General features: G+C 41.7%; 1 protein-coding gene across 1 annotated transcript in view; it reads right to left on the bottom strand.

The window, feature by feature from the left end:
* vta1 (vesicle (multivesicular body) trafficking 1) overlaps positions 1-23,785 on the bottom strand; it is a 306,723-nt gene that overhangs the window by 97,414 nt on the left and 185,524 nt on the right. The window contains exon 5 of the mRNA XM_059985541.1: positions 4,326-4,434. Coding sequence (XP_059841524.1) covers positions 4,326-4,434 — 109 coding nt within the window. The remainder of the gene's footprint in view (positions 1-4,325; positions 4,435-23,785) is intronic.

A 23,785-nucleotide genomic window follows, 5' to 3' on the forward strand; every position in this document is an offset into this window, starting at 1 on the left:
TCACACTTAACTGAATTGAACTTCATCTGCCACTTTATCTGATAGGAGAATGGGGTTGAGAGGGATAATAAATCAGCTATAATGGAATGGCAGAGGAGACTCGATGGAACAAATGGTCTAATTATTCTCCTATGTCTCATGAGTCCGGCTCTGAGAGAATTTGGACAGGTACGTGGATAGGAAACGTTAAAAGGAATAAGGCCCAAACATGGGCAAATGGGACTAGTTTAGGTGGGCAGCAAGAGGCTAAGATGTAACATCCATGTAAGGACCATCAGACCAAAACAGATATGTCCCCTAAGCCATAAGACTTCCGACACTTCCACCCACTAATCTACCCCACCATCGCTACCTTATCATTTCCTGTCAGTTACCTTATGTATAGACACTCCTGTGCCTAACGTCACCTTGTGGACATACAATCAGTCTGTGTATATAAACTATCTTTTCTATTTTTATTTATAGAGTTATTTTTATTGTGTTATTATTATGTATTTTTATGCTGTAGCTGATCAGGAGGAACAATTATTTGGTTCTCCTTCATACTTGTGCAGTGAAGAATGACTATAAATGGTCTTAAATCTTGAATCTTGATCAGTGTGCATGAGTTGAGCCAGAGGGCCATTTCCTGTGCATGACTCTATGACCATGACTGTAATGTACAGCAAAATACACCGCAGTGACTTACCAGTGTTACTTCAACACAACACATACATTTGCTGCTACAACACTATTTCAGATAAAAATAAGGAATTTTCTCTGATGTTCCGGTCCAATATTTACAAATTAACTAATTAAATCACCATATCAGATTATCTTCTGATCAACTTTATTCACCATACGTATTCAAGATAATTTACTGTCATTTCCAGTACATGTGTAAAGGCAAGGAAAATAATTGTTACTCTGGATCTGATGCAGCACAAAAAACACAGTAAGATGAAGAACAAAATAATCATTAAAACAAAATAAATATAAGTACATAGAATAGCTTCCATGCACAGACTGTTTGTATGTCCACAAAGTGACACTAGGGATATGAGTGTCTGTACAAAAGATGACTAACAGGAATTGTGGGGTGGGATGAGTTAGTGGGTGGAGGTGTTGATCAGCTGTTTGGGGAAAGTAACTGTCTTCAGTCTTGTCATCCTGGCATGGATGTTACATAGTCTCCTCCCTGATTGGAGAGGGATAAAGAGTCCATGAATAGGGTGGGTGGGATCGTTCACAGTGTTACTGGCCCTTTTCTGGCACCTAACTGTATATATGCCTTTGATGGTGCATAGGCTAGTGCTGATGATGTGTTGGGCAGTTCTGAAGACTCGTTGCTGAGCCTTCCTGTTGAGTTTAATTTACATGTATTTTGTTGCTATAGTGCTTTGGCAACAAAAAACAACAACATTCAACAATTATGAGAATAAAGAATTATGTATATATTTAAAAAGTTATATGTTAAAATCCATATACAGAGTAAAATGTGCATAAACATATGTTTTAAACATAAACATAAACTAGTATGCTTTTACAAAGTAACAGCATAATTAAAAGAGATCTGAAGTGTAGTGACCGGGTAATTGATAGGGGGGCGGGGAGGTAGCTAATTGGAATGGTTGATCAGATTAATTGCTGTGGGGAAGAAACTTTTAAGATGGCATTATGATTTTTGTTTTAATAGCCCTATAGCACTTTCCAGAAGAGAGCTTTTGGAAAAAGGCAGTTTGCTGGGTGGCTAGCGTCCGTAATTATCCTATTATTGAACATAGAACATAGAATAATACAGCACATTATAGGCCCTCCCGCCCACAATGTTGTGCCGACCCTCAAACCCTGCTTCCCATATAACCCCCCACCTTAAATTCCTCCATATACCTGTCTAGTAGTCTCTTAAACTTCACTAGTGTTCATACAGTATATTACATTACTATAGTTCATATAGTATGTGATGAGATGCAGTGTCTGCGTTGGCTCTCATTTTAATGCAATAATGCCTACATTTTAAAAAGTATCTCATTGGCAGTTAATTGCTGTGAGATGTTCTGAGGTTGCGAAAAAGTACTATTATTTTATTTCAGTGTGGTATGTAACTTGGCACGCCCCAAGATCTAGCAAAGCTCATGATATGGGGAATTCCATTTCCAGGGCTTCCAATGCAGCTCTACGAAGGGACAGTTTTGCTTTGAGGTGTTCCGAAAACATTGAAGTATATTTTAGTTTCAACACAAGATTTATTGCACTTAATTTTTCCACCATCCTAAGGCCAGGAGCTGAAACTTTCCTCCTGATCCAGGTACCAGATATTTTTACAGATGTGCAAATTCACTTGAACTGAAACTGCAGCTCAGAAACCAAGTGGAAACACTCCACAATCTGACAGACATCAAATGCACCATGCTGCAGATGCTGGAAACCCAACACATAAACCAGTAACATTGCAGACATTGTAGAACAGGTACTATCTATAGAGGGAAAACACAATTAATGTTGCTAGACAGTGGTGAGGTCTAATCGGAAGGACTCCAGCCTGAAAATATTAACTCCTCACTCCAAAAACTTGACTGACTCAAAGCTTCGAGTTTCATGTTCCTAGGAAGAACATTACCAATAGCTTGTCCTGGTCCAATCATGTAGACGTCATGGCCAAGAAAGTTCACCAATGCCTTTCCTTACTCAGGAAGCAAAAGAAAATTACCCCATCATCTTTGACCCTTGCTAATTTTTATCACTGCTGTGTCGGCAATGCAGCTCCAACATCTGTCACCCATTTATCGATGGGGTTGATTTGGTTGATATGGCCAGCTAGGTGGATTTTCCTCCTCCTCCGCCCCTACAACATTCCCACCAGCCCTGTGTACGTCCCTCCTGAAGCTCAGCATTCATTCACAGATGATGACCCCCTCTAGAAAAGGACCATTCTGCTGGTTTGAGAATTGTGGGTCAGAAGGCCCTGTACTCCACTGTAATGTTCTATGTTCTAGGAACAGCCTTACATAAACATGCACATTGCACTTTATGTCAACCTGCTAATCTTCAAGCCGTGCCATTCAGGGATTTGTGCTAATATTATTTTGTGACTGTAGGAGCTGTGTGTACTCCATTTTGCACTTTGGCTCCAGAGAAATTATGTTTACTTCAGCTGTGTACACGTGTATGGTTGAATGACAACAAACTTGACTGAATTTGAACTGTCTGTCCCTATGGCCAGAAGATATCAGAAATATTTAAGAAAATCCTCAATTCTTGTTTACAACCTCTTGTAAATGTAGCCATTTCCTCCATTCTTATTATCACTCTGGCAATCTATGACTGCCAAAGCAAGAAACCACATAGATATAACAGCCAGCAGCCTTTCCTGTCCTTATGTGCGGGAAATAAATTAAACCTCTTGCCACAAGGCAACAGGGTCATCCTTATTCAAACTGTTTCCCAAAGGTGCCAGTCAACCATGCAAGCTTGCAGCATAGGAATTGTGGATTCATTTGCTTTGTACACAGAGATGGATCTTTCAAGAGCAAAGCAGCTACAATGACCGGAACTCTGTGCACCAGAGAATTAAAATGAGCTCAAATTATGTCAGTTTTTTTATGTCCTGAGTCTTTTCGCATGCATGCATTTCAAGCGGTACTAGTTAAATATATTGTTTTAAAGATTAATTTTATTTTTCACACATACATCAAAACATACACTGAAATATGTCATTTGCAACAATGATGTGCCGGCTCCAACACAGCATACCTACAAATTACTAACCCTTACTTAATTGTATGTCTTTAGAATGTGGGAAGAAACTGGAGCAGAATTAGGCCATTCTATAATGGCTGATTAATTGTCCCTCTCAACACCATTCTGCCTTCTCCCTGTAAATTCTGATGCCCTTATTAATCAACAACCCATAGCCTCCAGCTTAAATATACCCAGTGACTTGGCCTCCACAGCTGTCTATGTTAATGAATTCCACAGATTCTCCACCCTCTGGCTAAAGAAATTAATCTTCATCTCTGTTCTAAGGGAACATTCTTGTATTCTGAGGCTTGGTCTCTGATCCTAGACTTACCCACTATAGGAAACATCCTCTCCAACTCGTTCTAACATTCAACAGGTTTCAATGAGATTTCCCCCTTCATTTTTCTAAACTACAGTGAGTACAGATCTGGAGCTATCCAATGCAAGCATAGGGACAACATACAAACTACTCAGACAGTGGTGGGAATTGAACCTTGATCACAGATGCTGTTAAAGCATTACCATTACACTAACCATTATGCAATCATGCCACTCAGTCTGCTAGTAATCATTTGTATTAAAAGACAAAAAAATCTAATGCTTACCAAATTCATTTTCCATCCCTATAGGTCCAGACTTGGGAGTTTCGCCATTTTTCAAACAGTTGTGGATATAGGCTGCTTTCCATTTTGCATATTTCCTGTGCTGGATATTCTATTGTAGGAGTAAAACAATAAAAGCATCCAAACCTTAGTAATCAAAGACAGTAATGAAACTAAAGGAAATAGATTTGCAATTTGTTTAAACTCAATGGCTACTTTATTATGTACACCAACTCATTAATGCAATAACTAATCAGCCAACCATGTGGCAGCAACTCAATGCATAAATGGCCAAGAGGCTCAGTTGATGTTCAGACCAAATGTCAGCAAAGGAAAGAAATGTGAATTAAGTGACTTTGATTGTAGAATGATTGCTGGTGCCAATGGGGTGGTTTGAATATCTTAGAAACTTCTGATCTCCTGGGATATTCACACTCAACAGTCACCAGTGTTTACAAGGAATGATGCAAAAAACCAAAAAAAAATTCAGTGAGTGGCAGCTCTGTGGGCAAAACACCTTGTTAATGAGAAAGGTAACAGGAGAATGGCCAGACTGGTTCAAACTGACAGGAAAGCAACAGTAACACAAGTAACTACAAGTTACCATAGTTGTGTGCGGAAGAGCATCTCTGAATGTACAACACACTAACCTTGGTTGGATGGGCTACAGAAAAAGACGACAAACATACACTCAGAAGCCACTTTATTGGGTACAGGAGGTACCTAATAAAGTGTTCACTGATTGTATGTGGTTTCCATTACCATTGAAAGGTTTTTATGTGGACGATGAGAGGTGGAGGGTAGGTAGTGTTGAAGAAGCAGAGAGACTATAGAAGAACTTAGACAGATTGGGAGAATGGGCAAAGAAATGGCAAATGGACTAGAGTGTAGTGTATGGTCATGTATTTTGGTAAAGGAATAAAAGCATAGGCAATTTTCAAAATAGGGAGAAAGTTCAAAAATTAGAGGTGTAAAGGGACTTGGGAGATCTTGTGCAGGATTCATCAAAGGCTAACTTGCAGGCTGAGTTCTCACTGAGGAAGGCAAATGCAATGCTAGTATTCATTTTGTGAGGACTAGAATATAAAATCACGTATGTAATGTTGAGGTTTCTAAGACCAGGTCAGCTGGTGGCACAGTGAGATCAGCGCCAGGCTTGGAAACAAGGTTCTCGAGCTCGATCCAGTGATAGACCACTCCCAAGTGCGATCTCCATCTGTGCCAGGTTGATGTCGAGCTCACATCTAGGCCTCGTAAAAAAAAACACTGTCACCTCCAGTTTAAATTCCCACGCGGAATATTGTGGAGGATCAAAAACCCAAACACAAACCTTGATCAGAGCATCCTTGAAGTATTGGGTCTGTTATCCAAGAAAAGAATTGGTGGCATTGAAGAGGATCCAGAAGAGGTTGGAAAGCCTGGATAGAGTGGGTATTTTTAGGATGATTCCTGTAGTGGGTGAGTCCAAGACCAGAGTGCACAGCCTGAGAATAAAGGGGCATCCCTTTGGAATAGAGACGAGGAGGAATTTTTCAGCTAGAGGGTGGTGAATCTGCAGAATTCATTGCCACAGACGACTGTGAAGGCCAAGTCATTGGGTATACTTAAAACAGAGGTGAATAGGTTCTTGATTAGTCAAGGTGTCAAAGGTTATGGGGAGAAGGCAGTATTATTTTTTATTTATTTTTTAATTAATTGAGACACAGAGCAGGATCAGCTGCATGCCACCCAGCAATCCCCCCGCTGGACTGCGGGAACAAACTGGAGACCCAAAGGAAATCCACATAGTCACAGGGAGGACATACAAACTGCTCAGAGGCAGCAGCGGGATTTGAACCTGGACGCTGGTACTGTGAATTGTTGAGCTAACCACTATGCTATCGTGCCACCCTAAATGGGGTTGAGAGGGATAATGAATTAGCCATGATGGAATGGTGGAGTAAACTTGATGGGCTGAATATCCTAATTCTTATTCTATGGTTTAAAAATAAATAAATAATACCAAGAGCATGAGTTATAGAGTTTTTGAAAATGAATCCATAGGCTGTGTTCAATGTTCAGGTGTGTGACACTGGTTCAGGAGTCTGATGGTTGTAGGGTCAGAACCAGTCACAGAGTCATATAAAAGTACAGCACAGAAAAAGGCCTTTCAGCCCATCTAATCTGTGCAAACCATTTAATCTGCCTAATCCAATTGAAATGCACCTGTATCATCCTCCTTACCCTTCCTATCCATGTACCCATGTAAACACTGAAGTCGAGGTCCCATGCACCACTTGTGCTGGCAGCTCGATCCACACTCTCACTACCCTCTGAGTGAAGAATTTTCCCCTCACATTCCCATTAAACATTTCACGTTTCACCCTTAATTCATGACATCTGGTTGTAGTCCCACCCAACCCTAAGGAAAAAAGCCTTTTTGCATTTACCCATCTATACCCCTCATAATTTTGTATTCCTCTTATCAATTTCCCTTCAGTCTTCTACATTCCAAGTCAAAACCTAGTCAATCTTTATAACTCAAGTTTCCCCAATCTTGGCAACATCCTTGTAAATTTCCTGTTCCCTTTTAACCTTGTTTACATTCTTCCTGTAGGTAGGTGACCAAAACTGCACACAATACTTCAAATTAGGCTTAGCATCTCATACAATTTCAATGTAACATCCCAACTTCTGTGTTCAATACCTTGATTTACGAAGGCCAAAAGCTTTCTTTACAACTCTATCTACCTGTGAACCCATTTTCAATGAATTATTGGTCTGTATTCACAGATAATTTTGTATACCTTTATCAAATCTCTCCTCAGTCTTTACATTCCAAGGAATAAAGTCCAAACTTATTCGATCTTTCCTCATAACTTAGGTCCTCCAGCCCAGGCAACATTCTTGTAAATATTCTCTAACGCACTCCTCAGTCCCCTGCCGTACACTGTGCAAGGCCTATTCTTGGAACTGTTTTTGAAGCTGGTGGTGTGGAACCCAGTACCTCCTTCCTGATGGCAGCAGTGAGAAGAGAGCATGGCCTGGATATAACTTGGGACCGGGGGGTGGTGGTCCTTGATGACGGATGCTGCTTTCTTTGCGGCAGTGTTCCCTGTACTTTCTGTTAGTCTTTAGCCTAAATATGTACAACTGCCAGGTGCAAACTCTCAACACAAAATGACTCATACATTAACAGACCGGGATTAAATCCGTGGCAGAGAATTACTTAATGTTTTAGTCATTCTTAATCTTGCCAGCGTCTCAGACCAAAACCAAGAAAGTCAAAGCATTACAACAAGCATAATACCTGTGACATATCCATAGAGAACTCTTTATTTTATGTGCTCGTATTGAGTACTAAAGCTCAGGAGCATTGAAAGAAACTTAAAGCTGGATTGGGGCAGGGAAAATAAAGTCAGAATCCTTGAAACAAAATAACAGAATCAGAATCAGGTTTAATATTACCAGCATAAGTCATGAAATTTGTAAAATTAGTGGCAGCAGTACAATGCAATACATGGTAACATAAGAAAAATAAAGAAGTCAATTACAGTAAGTGTATATGCATATTTAATACTTAAAATAAAAACAGTGCAAAAACAGACATTATATAAAAAATAGTGAGGTGTTCATGGATTCAATGTCCATTCAGAAATCGGATGACAAAGGGGAAGAAGCTGTTCTTGAATTGCTGAGTGCGTGCCTTCAGGCTTCTGTACCTCCTACCTGATGGTAACAATGAGAAGAGGACATGGAATCACACTGGACTACAAAGATTTTGCTTCCTGACTATTTCTGGGTGCATCTTTTGGATTTTGGGCTGCTGATCAAGAAGGTCACCATGACATTTCTTTACCACGCACCAATTTTTTTGAAACTCCCTATATTTTTATTTCAATTCATAATTTAAATCAATTAAAATGTTGCCCACAATATAAACTGAAATCTTTTCTATCTTATCCAGGCATTCCTCAGCATGGTTAGGCAGGGCAGATGCTGCAAGGCAGGAAAGGCTTTAGAAAGGCTATAAATTTCTGTGAAGGATTTCGATATTTGAGACAGATGTTTCCCAGAATAACTGATGTCAAAATTAAGCAAGGCATTTTTGTTGGTTCAGAAATTAAACAGGTCACCAATGACAGGCAATGCGAAGAACTTCTTGTGGCATCAGTGAAAATCGCATAGAAGGTGTTCAAGGATGTTAAAAATTTTCTTAGCAACTCCATTTCTCATACATCCATACTAATGCCATCTTCCCACCACTGTAATAGTGATTGAGTCTCTCTTGTCCTTACCTACCACCTCATTAACCTCCACATCCAACACATTACCCACTGCAACATCCGCCATTTCCAAAGGGATCCTACCACTAAACACACCTTTACCTCCCCCAACCTCTGTTTTCCGCAAGGATCGCTTCCTCCATGACTCACTTGTCCATTTACCCTTCCCCATGAATCTCCTCCAGGCACTTATCCCTGCACGCGGCCTAAGTGCTACACCTGCCCATACACCTCTTTCCTCACCTTCATTCAGACCCCAAACAGTGCTTGCAGGTGAGGCAGCACTTCAGCCGCAAATCTGCAGGGTTTGTCTATTATGTCCACTGTGTCTCATGCAGCCTCCTCTACATTGGGGAGACGTTGTAAATTGGGAGACCACTTCATCGAGCTCCATATGCCTGAAGCGGGACATCCCAGTGGCCAAACATTTTAATTCTTATTTCCACTCCCATTTGACGAGTTGAACCATGGCATCCTCTTATGCTACACTCAGGGTGGAGGAGCAACAACTAATATTCCATCTGATGGTATAAATATCGATTATCCCTTCTGTTGAACAAACTACCACCACCCCCCTCCCTGCAACACTTCCTTAATTCTCCACTCTGACCTTTTACTTCTTCTCACCTGCCTATTAGTTCCTACTGGGTTTCCTCCTCCTTCCCATTCTCCTATGGTCCACTCTCCTCTCCTTCTTCTCCAGCCCTTGACCTTTCCCACTCACCTGGCTTCACCTATCACCTTCCAGCTAGCTTTATTCCCCTCACCCACTTTTTAATTTTAGCATATTCCCCCTTCCTTTTCAGTACTGAAGAAGGGTCTCAGCCCGAAATGTCAACTAATCTATTCTTTTCCATGGATACTGTCTGACTCTGCTGAGTTCCTCCACTGTTCTGTGTGCGTTGTGCTGTGTGTGACTGTTGGTACTTTGTTTTGTACCTTGACCCTAGAGTAACACTGTCTCATTTGGCTGCATTCATGGGTATGCATATATGGTTGAATGACAATTAAACTTGAACTGAAGATACGAGAAGAGTTGACCAATAGCTGTACCAAAGAAACAGGCTTCAAGTTTTAGCAATGGATAGCTAAGAGGATGAAAGCAGTTGGGGGGGGGGGGGGGCGCGAAAGAGACAAGTGTGGCCATGTTTCCGGTGTCAATATAGCATGGGTAAAATTTACTAAAAATAACACATATCCAGTTTATGTAATCTGTAGGAACCACCTACACTGTTAGAAATCATTCAGGAGGCATGACATATTATGGATAGCATAATTATGGATTAACAAAAATAAGAACCAGTCTTCAAAAAATAAAATTTGCACACAATTTAATGCAACATTTGGATTCTGTCCTATTGAGTTAATTGTTATAAATAAGTATGAAAAAGTCTGCACATGCTGGAAATCCAAAGTAACACACACATAATGCTGGAGGAACTCAGCAGATCATGTAACATCTATGGAAAAGAGTGTTTCGGGTCGAGACCCTTCATCAGGAGATTCATTGTTTATTATTATCTTTGCATTGAAGAAACGTAAAACATTGTTAGAGGAGAGTGAGATTCCTTTGGACTCTCCCTCCTGCAGTTTTGCTGCCTGAATAAAGACTTATACAGTATTTCCCAGTTACAGCTTCTGTGTGACTCAGTTTTTGTTAAATCACAATACCATCAGTTACACCACACACAAAATACTGGAGGAACTCAGTCAGTCAGGCAGCATCTATGAAAATGAAAAAACAGTTGATGTTTTGGGTGGGGACTCTTCATCAGGATTGGAAAGGAAAGGGGAAGAAACCAGATTAAGTAGGTGGGGGGCAGTGGGAGGAGTAAAAGGTGGCAGGTGATGGGTAGATTCAGGTGAGGAGGGAGGTAAGTGGGGGAGAGGAAATGAGAAGTCCTGATGAAGGGTCTCAACCAGATGCGTCGACTGCACTCTTTTCCATAGATGCTGTTCTGGCCTGCTGAGTTCCTCTTGCATCTTGTGTGTTGTCTGCAGAATCTCCTGAGTTCCACGGGAACGCGTAAAGCTTTAAACTATAACTCAAGATTCAACTGGGAACCAATTACTGTTAATTCTCCATACTGAGATGTTATTTTAATTCTCCTTTTGTTATCTTTCAGTGCAAACCCAGTCAAGAGCCCTTGTCTGCCTGCTTGATAAACACGCTTGGATAGTAATAATCCCTTTCTCATAGCTAATTTATCAGCTTCTGCAAAGATACTAAAAACAATCTTCACAGTGGCAGTGACTTAACACTTACCGATCGATCAAAGAGTGGAATTTGTGAAGTCATGTCTGACTAAACTGGATGAAATTCTTTGGGATTAAGGACATAAATAGTTCAACACGAATGAATTTAAGGTTTTGATAAGCTTTCAAACAAGATTAGCAAAACATGGGAATCCGTAGAATTGGAGATAATTTTGTGACAAGTGATTGGGAATTATTAGAACAGAAAAGCTTCAGACTAATATTGTGACATTTCAACTCCAATGAAGGAAATGTGACATTGTGTTCCCATGGAATCCAGAGACAGTGAACAAATAGAAGAATTTTCATATGACACTTAGACATAATTGATTGTGTAAAATCGAAAAAGTTGCAAAGTTGTAACAGAAAAAAGCTATGTTGCAAGAGAAACCTCAATTTAGTGTCAACATAAGGAAATCTGCAGATGCTGGAAATTCAAACAACACACACACAAAATGCTGGTGGAACACAGCAGGCCAGGCAGCATCTATAAGGAGAAGCACTGTCGACATTTCGGGCAGAGACCCTTCGTCAGGACTAACTTAAAGGAAAGATAGTAAGAGATTTGAAAGCAGGAGGGGGAAGGGAAAATGCGAAATGATAGGAGAAGACCGGAGGGGGTGGGGCAAAGCTGGGAGCCAGACAGCTGATTGGCAAAAGGGATACAGAGCTGGAGAAAGGAAAAGATCATGGGACGGGAGGCCTAGGGAGAAAGAAAGGGGGGGGGGGGGGAGAACAGGCAGAGTGATGGGCAGAGAGAGAAAAGAAAAAAGGGAGGAGGGAAAAAAAACTAAATATATCAGGGATGGGGTAAGAAGGGGAGGAGAGGCATTAACGGAAGTTAGAGAAATCAATGTTCATGCCATCAGGTTGGAGGAATAACACCTTATATACCGGCTGGGTAGCCTCCAACCTGATGGCATGAACATTGACTTCTCTAACTTCCGTTAATGCCCCTCCTCCCCTTCTTACCCCATCTCTGATCTATTTAGTTTTTTTCCCCCTCCCTTTTTTCTTTTCTCTCTCTGCCCATCACCCTGCCTGTTCTCCATCTCCCTCTGGTGCTCCCCTCCCCCTTTCTTTCTCCCTAGGCCTCCCGTCCCATGATCCTTTCCCTTCTCCAACTCTGTATCCCTTTTGCCAATCACCTTTCTGGCTCTCAGCTTCACCCCACCCCTTCAGGTCTTCTCCTATCATTTCGCATTTTCCCCTCCCCCTCTTACTTTCAAATCTCTTACTATCTTTCCTTTCAGTTAGTCCTGACGAAGGGTCTCGGCCCGAAATGTCGACAGTGCTTCTCCCTATAGGTGCTGCCTGGCCTGCTGCGTTCCACCAGCATTTTGTGTGTGTTGTTTCAATATAGTGTGATGTTCTCCAATTGGAATCGAAGTAATTCCGAATTAAATTCAGAGATGGGAAGTTTTGGAGGAACAAGGAGCTTTAAGTATCTTTGTACTCAATTCGTGTAAAGCTGTTGTATATCACAAAAGGTAATCATGAAGGCAAGGGTTCCCAACCTGGGCTCCGTGGACCCCTCGATTGATAGTAGGGGGTCCATGGCATAAAAAAGGTTGATAACCCGTGATCTAGAGGCTTTTTTCGTTTTCATTTAATAGCTTTATTTCTCACATGTACATCAAAACATCTGGTGAAATGCATCACTTGCTTAAACGGCCCACATCATCTAAGAACATGCTTGCAGCAGACTGTACACGTCACTGTTTCTGGCACTAAAATTGCATGCCCACAATTTACTAACTTTAACCCGCTAGCCTTTGCAGTATGGGAGGAAACCAGAGCACTTGGGGAAACTCACAGTTATGGGGAGAACGTATGACTTCTGAGAGAAAGCAGTGGGAATAGATCCGGAATCACTAGCGCTGTAAAAAGCATTACGCTAACTGCTATGCTACTGTGTTGTCCATACCCCAGACAGAAGGAAGTGGTCATTGCATTAAGAGCCTTGGCTATGCTCTGTCCTGTGGTACTGGATCCATGATCTATTTTTCATTCAATGAATGTAATGCAGGTTTACTGGAATAATAACTTTGTATTGGTAATTAGATTACGTTTAAAATTATTTGTTATTGCTCTATTCAGAAAGATGAGGGGAAGTATTATAGTTAAGATTGAAAAAGTCAGGGGAACAGATAGAAGAATTATTTATAGAAGGAATAATGCTTAAAATTAGTATTCAACATTTCTGGAACTATTTTGCCTACCTACAGAATTTGCAGTATTTGGTCTTCTTCAATGAGGGTTGAGGGATAAACGTTACCAAAGACTTGGGGAGAACTGCCTTGCTCTTCTTTATCTAGTGGCATGGACTCTTTATTGATTTGCAGATGAATGCATTGTAGAATGGGCTCAGGTTACCTTTTTGGTTCCCAAGGGTGCCATGAGCTCACAAGTAAGCACACTTACAAGAGGCACTGCCAAAAGAATGCAGCATCCATCATCAAGGTCCTCTCCACTGTCCAGGCCATGCTTTCTTCTTGCTGCTGCCAATGGGAAGGATTAGGAACTACACCATTAGATTCAGCAACAGTTATTACTCTTCAAACATCAGGTTCATGGTTTTGGGGACACTGAGAGGAGACCTAGTGCTCGGGTAAAGTCTTCAGGCCTGGTGTTTGACACCCGGAGTTTGGCTCCACACTCATTGCTACTGGCAAGTCCAGGGTCATTAGCAAAGGTTGAATGGGAGTCCAAATCGAAGCCCAAAGGTTGATTGGAAGTCCAGAAGTGTCTGAATCCTTGAGTCTGCTGAAGGCCAAAGATAGCCTGGCTGGGGTTAGAGGACTGTGGATGTGTGTGTGTGGATGGGAGGAATGGGGCTTGCTTTGCTGTTGCTTGATCGCTTGGTATGTTCTATGTTGAGCCTGGAACATCAGTGTTGGATGTGCGGCAACACTTTCAGGCTGCTCCCAGCACATCCTTAGGTGTATTGGTTGTTAAATCTTTCAATGAGCATGTGAATATAACTCAGAAATCTGAACCTAATACAAATCTTGGAAAACCAGTAACTTGTGATGGTTGCATGGTATGTGAGTTTGAACAGTTCATCTGTTTTATATAATCCCTCCTACATTTAGGGAGTAGTGTCATAGAATCACTAAGTACTACAGCAAAGAAACAGATCTTTAATCCCTCTTGTTTGTGCTGGCACAGCCTTTTACCTAGTCCCATCTACTTGCAGCTAGACTGTAACCCTCCATAGCCCTCTCATCAAAATACCTGTCCAAACTTCTCTTAAATGACTGCACATCCATCACTTCCACTGGCTGCTCATTCCACACTCACACCAGCAGCTGAGTGAAGAAGTTTCCACTTAAGTTCATCTTAAATATTTCACCATTCAGTCTAAACCTATGTCTTCTAGTTCTAGTCTCAACCAACGTCACTAAAGAGCCTGCTTGAATTTATCCTCATAATTTTGTATACCTCTATCAAATATCCCCGCTTTCTCTTATGTTCCAGAGAATGGAGTCCTAACATTCAAACTTTGTAACTCTGATCCTTTAGTCCCAGCAATATCTTGTAAATTTTCTCTGTCTTGTAGTCTGTTACACCGTTGCTATTTAAGGCAGCGATGAAGGTCCTCCATCTCTGTCTGTCTTTGGCCGTCTTATCTATTGTGCCCCAGGTGTGTTTTAAGGCCCTCATTTTTGCCTCTATGGTATGACATCAAGTTGTCTATCATCTTCCACGTTTTCTCCACTCTTCATGGCTCCGTAGAAGTGCTACCTTGACGATGGAGTTGGCCTCTCTTTTCAATCTTACTGATATCTTTCCTGCAGGTAGGAAGGACGACAACTGCAAGGTTATCTCTGATTCAGGATTGTAGGTAGATGATGCAGCATGGGTTGACCTTCATTTTTCATTAAGGCAAAATTGGCATTTGTTGGGATGCAGCCTATTCTTTTCTGGGTACTTTCCAAGTAAAAGTCCTCTTGCACTATAGCTTCAGGCTACATGATTGGCAAAAGCATTAGCAACAAAGAACTGCTTTGTGTCAAATGAAAGTAAAAAGACTATATTGTACTTAATTGCAGAATCAGAATTATTAATCGTAACGTTTTCCAGTTGTATTACTCAAAGACAATCATATCCAGACCTTCTTAGATACTCACAACTGATGGGCCCATGGCATAAAAAAGGTTGAGAACCATGCTGAGATCACTCTGCTATGGAGAGAGGGGACTACCTTTTTGTGACTGGTGAGATTACTCTGCTAAGGAGAGGGCAAGGCCTGCCATTGTGCCTGGAGAATGTTACCCAGGTTTTCTGTGTTTTGGATATGGACTTGGACTACAGATTTTTTTTTCATTCTTCAAGTTTTTTTAATATTCTGTGTTTTTTGCCTGATCTTCCTCGTTTTTCAGGTGCAGGGGAGGGGGATTTGGGGGTTGAAGTGCCTGTTCCGTTTTTGTTTGTTTCTTTTTGAGGGGAGGAGGGATTTTGGGGTTAATGATCATGCTTTACTTTCTTGGTTTCATTGCTATCTGCAGTAGAAGAATTTAAGAGTTGTGTACTTTGATAATAAATGAACCTCTGAACCCCTGATGTAGATAAATGAGCAATGCTCGCTATGTCTTTGGAAGAAACTGCAGCAAATGGATAAGGAACAGAGTGGCACACACAAAATGCTCGAGGAACTCAGCAGGCCAGGCAGCATCCATAAAAGAGTAAACAGCCAATGTTTTGGGCCAAGACCCTTCATCAGGACCAGAGTAACTGCGTATCCAGGATTGAAGAAAAAATAGGAATGACTTTGGTTTCATCTAGGCTGCATCTCTAATGCCAACATATGAAACCTCTGTGCAATCTTTCAGATTTATCCCAATGACAACACATTTTTGCTGTACATCACAATGAAGCGAATCTTTATCTTTGAGCATCACTGAGGTGTTTGGCCCTGCACAGATTTAACTAATGCAGAGAGAATCAACATGTTTTACGTAGAGACAAGGCATGGAATAGCCCTTTCTAACCATGCTGCCCAGCAATCCCGAGCAAACTAGATTTAACCCGAGCCTAATCATGGGACAACTTACAATGACTAATTAACCTACTACCAGTAGGTTTTTGGACCGTGGGAGGAAACTGGAGCACCCAGAGGAAACCCACATGTTCCATGGGGAGGATATACAGACTCCTTACAGAATGCCAGAATTGAACTCAAAACACCGGTGGGTTGTAATAGCGTCACACTAACTGTTACTATACTGTGGCAAGCATTATTTAAATCTTTCATTTCTTTCAAGCTTTGTCAATTTAAAGAACGATAATAAAAGTTTCTTTAGGTATGTGAAGAGGAAAAAATTAGTTAAGACCTAAATTGGGCCCTTGAAGGCAGAAACAGATGAATTTATTATGGGGAACAAGGAAATGGCAGAAGAATTGAACAGGTATGAAGGGTCTTGGCCCGAAACGTCGACAGTGCTTCTCCTTATAGATGCTGCCTGGCCTGCTGTGTTCCACCAGCATTTTGTGTGTGTTGAGTTAAACAGGTACTTTGGATCTGTCTTCACTAGGGAAGACACAGACAACCTCCCAGATGTAATAGTGGCCAGAGGACCTGGGGTAATGGAGGAGCTGAAGGAAATTCATATTAGGCAGAAAATGGTGTTGGGTAGACTGATGGGACTGAAGGCTGATAAATCCCCAGGGCCTGATGGTCTGCATCCCAGGGTACTTAAGGAGGTGGCTCTAGAAATCATGGACACATTGGTAATCATTTTCCAATGTTCTATAGATTCAGGATCAGTTCCTGAGGATTGGAGGGTAGCTAATGTTATCCCACTTTTTAAGAAAGGAGGGAGAGAGAAAGCAGGGAATTATAGACTAGTTAGCTTGACATCAGTGGTGGGGAAAATGCTGGAGTCAATTATAAAAGATGAAATAACGGCACATTTGGATAGCAGTAACAGGATATCCCTTTTAATGTAAAAGTGGATGTAGTGTACCTGGACTTTCAGAAAGCCTTTGATAAGGTCCCACGTAGGAGATAAGTGGGTAAAATTAGAGCACACAGTATTGGGGGTAGGGTACTGACATGGATAGAAAATTGGCTGGCAGACAGGAAACAAAAAAGTAGGATTAATGGATCCTTTTCAGAATGGCAGGCAGTGACTAGCGGGATACCACAAGGCTCAGTGCTGGGACCACAGCTATTTACAATATACATTAATGATTTAGATGAAGGGGATTAAAAATAACATTAGCAAATTTACAGATGACACAAAGCTGGGTGGCAGTGTAAAATATGTGGAGGATGTTGGAGAATGCAGGATGACTTGGATAGGTTGCGTGTGTGGGCAGATGCAGCTTAATGTGGATAAATGCGAGGTTATCCACTTTGTTGGCAAGAACAGGAAGGCAGATTACTATCTAAATGGAGTCACATTAGGAAAAGGGGAAGTACAATGAGATCTAGGTGTCCTTGTTCATCAGTCACTGAAAGTAAGCATGCAGGTACAGCTAATGGCATGTTGGACTTCATAACAAGGGGAGTTGAGTACAGGAGCAAAGAGGTCCTTCTGCAGTTGTACAGGGCTCTGGTGAGACCACACCTGGAGTAGTGTGTTCAGTTCTGGTCTCCAAATTTGAGGAAGGACCTTCTTGCTATTGAGGGAGTGTAGCGTAGGTTCACGAGGTTGATTCCCAGGGTGGCGGGACTGTCATATGTTGAAAGATTGGAGCGACTGGGCTTGTATACATTGGAATTTAGAAGGATGAAAGGGGATCTGATTGAAACGTATAAGATTATTAAGGGATTGGACACACTAAAGGCAGAAAACACGTTCCCGATGTTGGGGGAGTCCAGAACCAGAGGCCACAGTTTAAGAATAAGGGGTAGGCCATTTAAAACAGAGTTGAGGAAAAACTTTTTCACCCAGAGAGTTGTGGATCGTTAGAATGCTCTGCCTCAGAAGGCAGTGGAGGCCAATTTTCTGGAAGCTTTCAAGAAAGATTTAGATAGAGATCTTAAAGATAGTGGAGTCAAGGGATATGGGGAGAAGGCAGGAATGGGTTACTGACTGTGGATGATCAGCCATGATCACATTGAATGGCAATGCTGGCTCAAAGGGCCGAACGCCCTACTCCTGATTCTATTGTCTATTGTTCATTGTCTAATCTAAAAAAATATATTTTATCTAATTGGAAAGCAATAGAAAATATGAAATCACTGTGCATATAGGTGAACATAACCTAAAATTTCCTGAAAAAAATTGACAGTAATATTTGAAGAACACATTGCTTCATCTGCTGGAGTTGCGTAAGATTTTAATATTATTGCACAAAACCTTAGAAACTGAGAACATAAAGTCAGAACAAGAAGATAAGCCATCAGACCCATCACATGTAGCACATGATTAGTCTTTCCCCATCTTCCCCTTATCTGCCCATCACCCACACACTCTCCCCACAGATCCCATCTGCCCTTCTCACCTCCCTCACTTATTCCATGCTCACCTGACTCTCCTATCAGATTCTACCGTCACTTCTACGTAGCACCTCCCATCCCACCCTGTCACTATTCCCACTCTCCCCTCCTCCATTGCCTATCAGCTCTCATCATCTACCAGCTTTTGCTCTAACCCCTCCCTGCCCCGCCTGTTCATACGTGCTCTCTCCCCTCTGTTCTTCCATCCAGATGAAGGTTCTTGATCTGAAAAAGCTGACTGTCCATTTCCCTGCACAGATGCTGCCTGACCCATTGAGTTCCCACAGCATTTTTATTTTTGCTCCAGATCCCGGCATCCACAGCCTCTTTTATCTACATGATTATTCTGTGTTATAACCTGACATCAACCTTGCCAGGTGTAGATCCCACTTTAATTATTTCTCTTTCTAAAAATAATTCAAAGATTTTAAGAAACTCAAACAAAATGCTGGAGGAACCCAACATCTATGAAGAGGGAGTAAATAGACAATGTTTTAAGCAGAGGCCCTTCATTTCTTTCTCCCACGGTCCAGTCTCCTCCCTTATCTTCTTCATCCTTCACGTTTTCCACCTATCACCTCTCAGCTTCTCACTTCATCAACACTCTCCCCCACCTATTTACCTCCCCCCTCACCTGGCTTCACCTATCACCTGTCAATTTGTAATCCTTCCCCTCCCGTCCAAACCCCCTACCCCACTTTCTTCTTCTGGCCTATTCCCCTTTCCTTTCCAGTCCTGATTCAGGGTCTTGGTCAGAAAAGTTGACTGTTCATTCCGGTGCATTGATTCTTTCTGTCCTTATGAGCTCCTCTAACATTTTGTGTGTGTTGCTCTGTATTTCCAGCACACGCAGAATCTCTTGTGTTTATCAAAGCTTTTAATACTTCCCGAACACTGGCCCCAGTCTTGTGACATGTCCAAGGATGACACTCTAGAAACTTTTGATATTAAGTTTCTGTTCTGCTTTCCTGCATTAAGTTCAAGACTGCAAATCTGGCTTTGATTTGATGTCACTGCTGAGATTACTTCCTTTGGGGCAGAGATGACATTAATTGAACATCAATTATATTGCACACAAAGCTAGAATGGGGAAGTACAGTATGATTTGTATATAACAGTGGCAATAAACACAATCTTGAAGTACCAACTTATGGTGTTAGTCCACAACAAGCCTGATTTCCTGCTGGCCAACCATTTTAATTCCACTTCCCATTCCCATTCCAATATGTTGGACCATGGCCTGCTTTACTGCCATGACGAAGCCACTCTCAGGCTGGACGAGCAACATTCCACATTCTGTCTGGTAGCTTCCTACTGATAGCATCATTGACTTCTCCAACTTCCAGTAATTTCTTCCCCCTCCTTCCTCCTATCCTTTTCCATTCCCTTATTCTGGATCCCTTCTTACTCCTTTTTTCCTCAACTGTCTATCAGCTCCATCTGGCACCCCTCCTCCTTTTCTTTCTTCCATGGTGACTCCCCTCTCCTATCAGATTCTTTCAAAGATTCAAAAGATCATTTAACATACTCTTCACAGACATTCATGAAATAAAAGACCTCATGGAATGAATGATAGAATATCAAAGCCCCAAAGCACCCAACCCACCCTTTTCACAAGGAGCAGCAAAAGCATCAACTCCCCCCTTCAAGCCAGTAGAAGCACCAAAGTCACTCCCCACCGTGCAAGCAACAGCAAAAGCCCCCAGAGACCTTGAACTGGAGTCCATCAAAACTAGTCCATAACCTAGCAATTCGGTATCTTAGACAGGTTCTCTCTCCAGCTACTGAGAGAGGAGTTACCCCTGCAACAACGAGAGTGGAAACCAGCAACTTGCTGTGCCGATGTTACAATTTCCATGGTGCTTCTCCAAGCCCCCCCCCCCCCATCTCGAGGATCGACAGGCTCTCTCTCTCCATCAAAAGAGTCAGAAAGAGGAATTGCTCAAGTATGTTTTTCATTAGCACTTTATCTTTTTCACCTACCACCACCCAGTTTCTCACTAAATTCACCCTCACCTGGTCTCACCTATCATCTTCTTTCTCAGGGGTTCCTAACCTAGGGTCCAGACCCCTTGGTTAATGGTAGGAGTCTATGGCATAAAAAAGTTTCAGAACCCAATTTCCAGCTTGTACTCTCCCCAACACGTTATTCTCCACAGATACTGTATAACCTGCTGAGTTCCTCCAGCATTTTACTTGTGTTAGAAAGAAATACTATTTCATTTCCTTCAAAAACCTTTACCACTCCCTGTCCCATTTTCAAGTACTTATCGTTGCAAAACAGAATCTTTCCAAAGCTACCGATAGGCCTCTCAAAATTGTAATTCACCATGGAAATGATGATTGGAGCAAGGCAAAAAGCCTGGAAATCAAGATGTTAAATTTTAGTTCACAAGAGCCAAATCCTGGTAATTTATATTTCCTTCCTTTTACCAATAATAAGTTACTGATAATATTTTTCTGGGTAAATGGAAATTGTTGCCAAATGTTCTTTTTCAGCATAATGTTCAGTCCATCCTCTTAATTTCAATTTGGGCTTGTAGCCTATAATTTAGTAAAAATAATCTAACTACAGCTCGGGCTCATTTTGTAATCAGTGGATCAGAGAAACAGAAAAACCTATCCAAGCACACAACAGGAATGTGAAGGGGATCGCCTTTCCATTGCTCTTACATCAGTTCTCTTTCACTCTGGGGCTTATTTGCTGTGCTCCATGTGGGGACAAAGCCTTAATTTTAGCTTGAAATGAAATAAATAAAAGTACAGAAGGGGCAGCCATTGGGAGTAGGCCAGTGGTGAGGGTAGGAGTGTCAGGCTTTGACTTATAGGTGGCTTCGGCTCGAAAGAGATGTTGGCTCTGAGTAAGTTTCTGTTAAGGTTCCCTTTATTTTCTCTTACTGTACCTAGTGTAGTAAATGGCTATTGAGTGTTCTTCATGCCAGATGTTGGAGTCCTGGAGAGTTTCCCAGGGAACTACATCTGGGTGAAGTGCACCCAGCTGCAACTCCTTGAAGACTGTGTTAGACATGGAGCAGCAGCTGGATTACCTTTGTCTTGTACTGGACAGTGAGGAAAAAATAGATCAGAGTTACAGGAAAGTAGTCACCCCTAAGCTGCAAGAGGTGAGTAGCTGGTTGACTACCAGGAGAAATGTAAATGTAAATAGGCAATAAGTGCAGATCACCCTTGTGGCTATTTCCTTCATGATCACAACAATATGCAAATGGTATGCCACAGAGACTAGACTACTGGCACTGAGCGTGGGTCCGCGGTGCAGAAAGGAAAGAGGAAGAAGTGGGAAGCAGTAGTGATAGGCGACTCAATAGTCAGAGGAACAGACAGGAGATTCTGTGGAAATGAACGGCACACCTGAATGGTTTGTTGCCACCCAGGTGTCAGGGTCAGGGACATCTCGAATTGCATCCACAGTATTTTTGAGGGGTGAGGGAGAGCAGCCAGATGTCTTGGTACATATTGGTACCAATGACATAGGAAGGATATTTTTGAGGGGTGAGGGAGAGCAGCCAGATGCCTTGGTACATATTGGTACTGATGACATAGGAAGGAAAAGCAGAGGTCCTGAAGAGAAAATTCAGAGGGCTAGGCAGAAAGTTGAGAAGCAGGACCTCTAATGTAGTAACTCTTGGATGCTACCTGTGTCTTGCGCCACTGAGGATAGAAACAGGATGATGTAGCGGAGAAATGTATGGCTGAGAAGCTGGTACAGGGGCAGGACTTCAGGTTCTTGGCTCATTGGGATCTTTTGTGGGGAAGGAATGGTCTGTACAAAAATGACAGGATGCATCTGAACCCCAGAGGGACCAATATTCTTGCAGGCATTTTGTTAGAGCTGTTAGGGAGAGTTTAAGCTAATTTGGCAGATGGGTGGGAACTAGAGTGAAAGGACTCCGAATAGGACAGATGGTAAAAAAAAACAAAGATAGCGTGCAGTCAGACTGTCAAGAAGGGCAGGCAGATGACTGGACAAAAGTGCAGCCAGTAGTCTGAGTATCTGTGCATTAGGGAAGCAAAATCAGTATGTGTTGCAAATGAAGTACTCAAAGGGTTATATCTCAGTACACAGAGTATAAGAAATAAGGTGGATGATCTTGTTCCACTATTACACATTAGTAGGTATAATGTTGTGGCCATCACTGAATTGTGACTGAAGGATGGTTGTAGATGGGAGTTAAATGTGCAAGGTTACACATTGTATCGTAGGGATAGGAAGGCAGGCAGAGGGGGGTGGCACGGCTCTGCTTTTACAAACATGGCATTAAACCTGTAGAAAGGTGTGACATAGGATCGGAAGATGTAGAGTCCTTGTGGGTTGAGTTAAAGAACTGCAGCGGTAAAAGGTCCCAGATGGCAGTTATATACAGGCCTCCCAACAGTACTTGGGATGTGGACAATGGGAAATAGAAAAGGCATGTCAAAAGGATAATGTTATGATCATCATGGGAGATTTCAAATTGCAGGTTGATTGCAAAAATCAGTTTCATAACAGATCTCAAGACAGTGACTTTGTTGAATGCTGATGGGATGGCTTTTTAGAGCAGTTTGTCATTGAGCCTACTAGGGGATCAGCTATACTGGATTGGGTATTATGTAATGAACACCCATGATTAGGAAGCTTAAGATAAAGGAACCATTAAGGGACAGTGATTACAATATGATTGAGTTCAAAGAAATTTAATAGAGAGAAAGTAAAGTTCGACATAGCAATATCTCAGTGGAGTAAAGGAAATTCCAGTGATATCAGACAGGAGTTGGCCAAAGTAAATTGGAAGGAGATGCTGGCAGGGATGACAGTAGAGAAGTATTGGCTTGAGTTTCTGGGAACAATGATGAAGGTGCAGGGCAGATGTATTCCAAACACAAAGAAATACTCAAATAGCAAAATAATACAACCGTGGCTGGCAAGGGAAGTCAAAACTAATGTAAAAGCAAAAGAGAGGGCTTATAACAAAGCAAAAAATTAGTGGTTAGAGGATTGGGAAGCTTTTAAAACTAAAAAGAATAAAAGAATCATTAGGAGGCAAAAGATGAAATATGAAAGCAAGCTAGCAGACAATATCAAGGTGGATAGAAAAGCTTTTTCAAGCAAATGAAAAAATAAAAGAGAGATGAGAGTTGATTTAGGACTGCTAGAAACTGAGGCTGGAGAAATAATAATGGGGGACAAGGAGATGGCAGATGAACTAAATGAGTATTTTGTATCAGTCTTCACTGTGGAAGACACAAGCAGTGTGCCAGATGTTGAAGGGTGTGAGGGAAGAGATGTGAATGCAGTTACAATTACAAGGGAGAAGGTGCTCAAAAAGCTGAACAACCTAAAGGTGCATAAATCACTTGGACTAGATGAGCTGCACCTTAGGGTTCTGAAAGAGGTAGCAGTAGAAATTATGGAGGCATTAGTAATGATCTTTCAAAAAGCATTGGACCTCCGGCATGGTTCAGAGGACTGGAAAATTGTTAATGTAACTCGACTT

This window comes from Hypanus sabinus, chromosome 12 (assembly GCF_030144855.1).
Source record: "Hypanus sabinus isolate sHypSab1 chromosome 12, sHypSab1.hap1, whole genome shotgun sequence".
Lineage (NCBI taxonomy): Eukaryota > Metazoa > Chordata > Chondrichthyes > Myliobatiformes > Dasyatidae > Hypanus > Hypanus sabinus.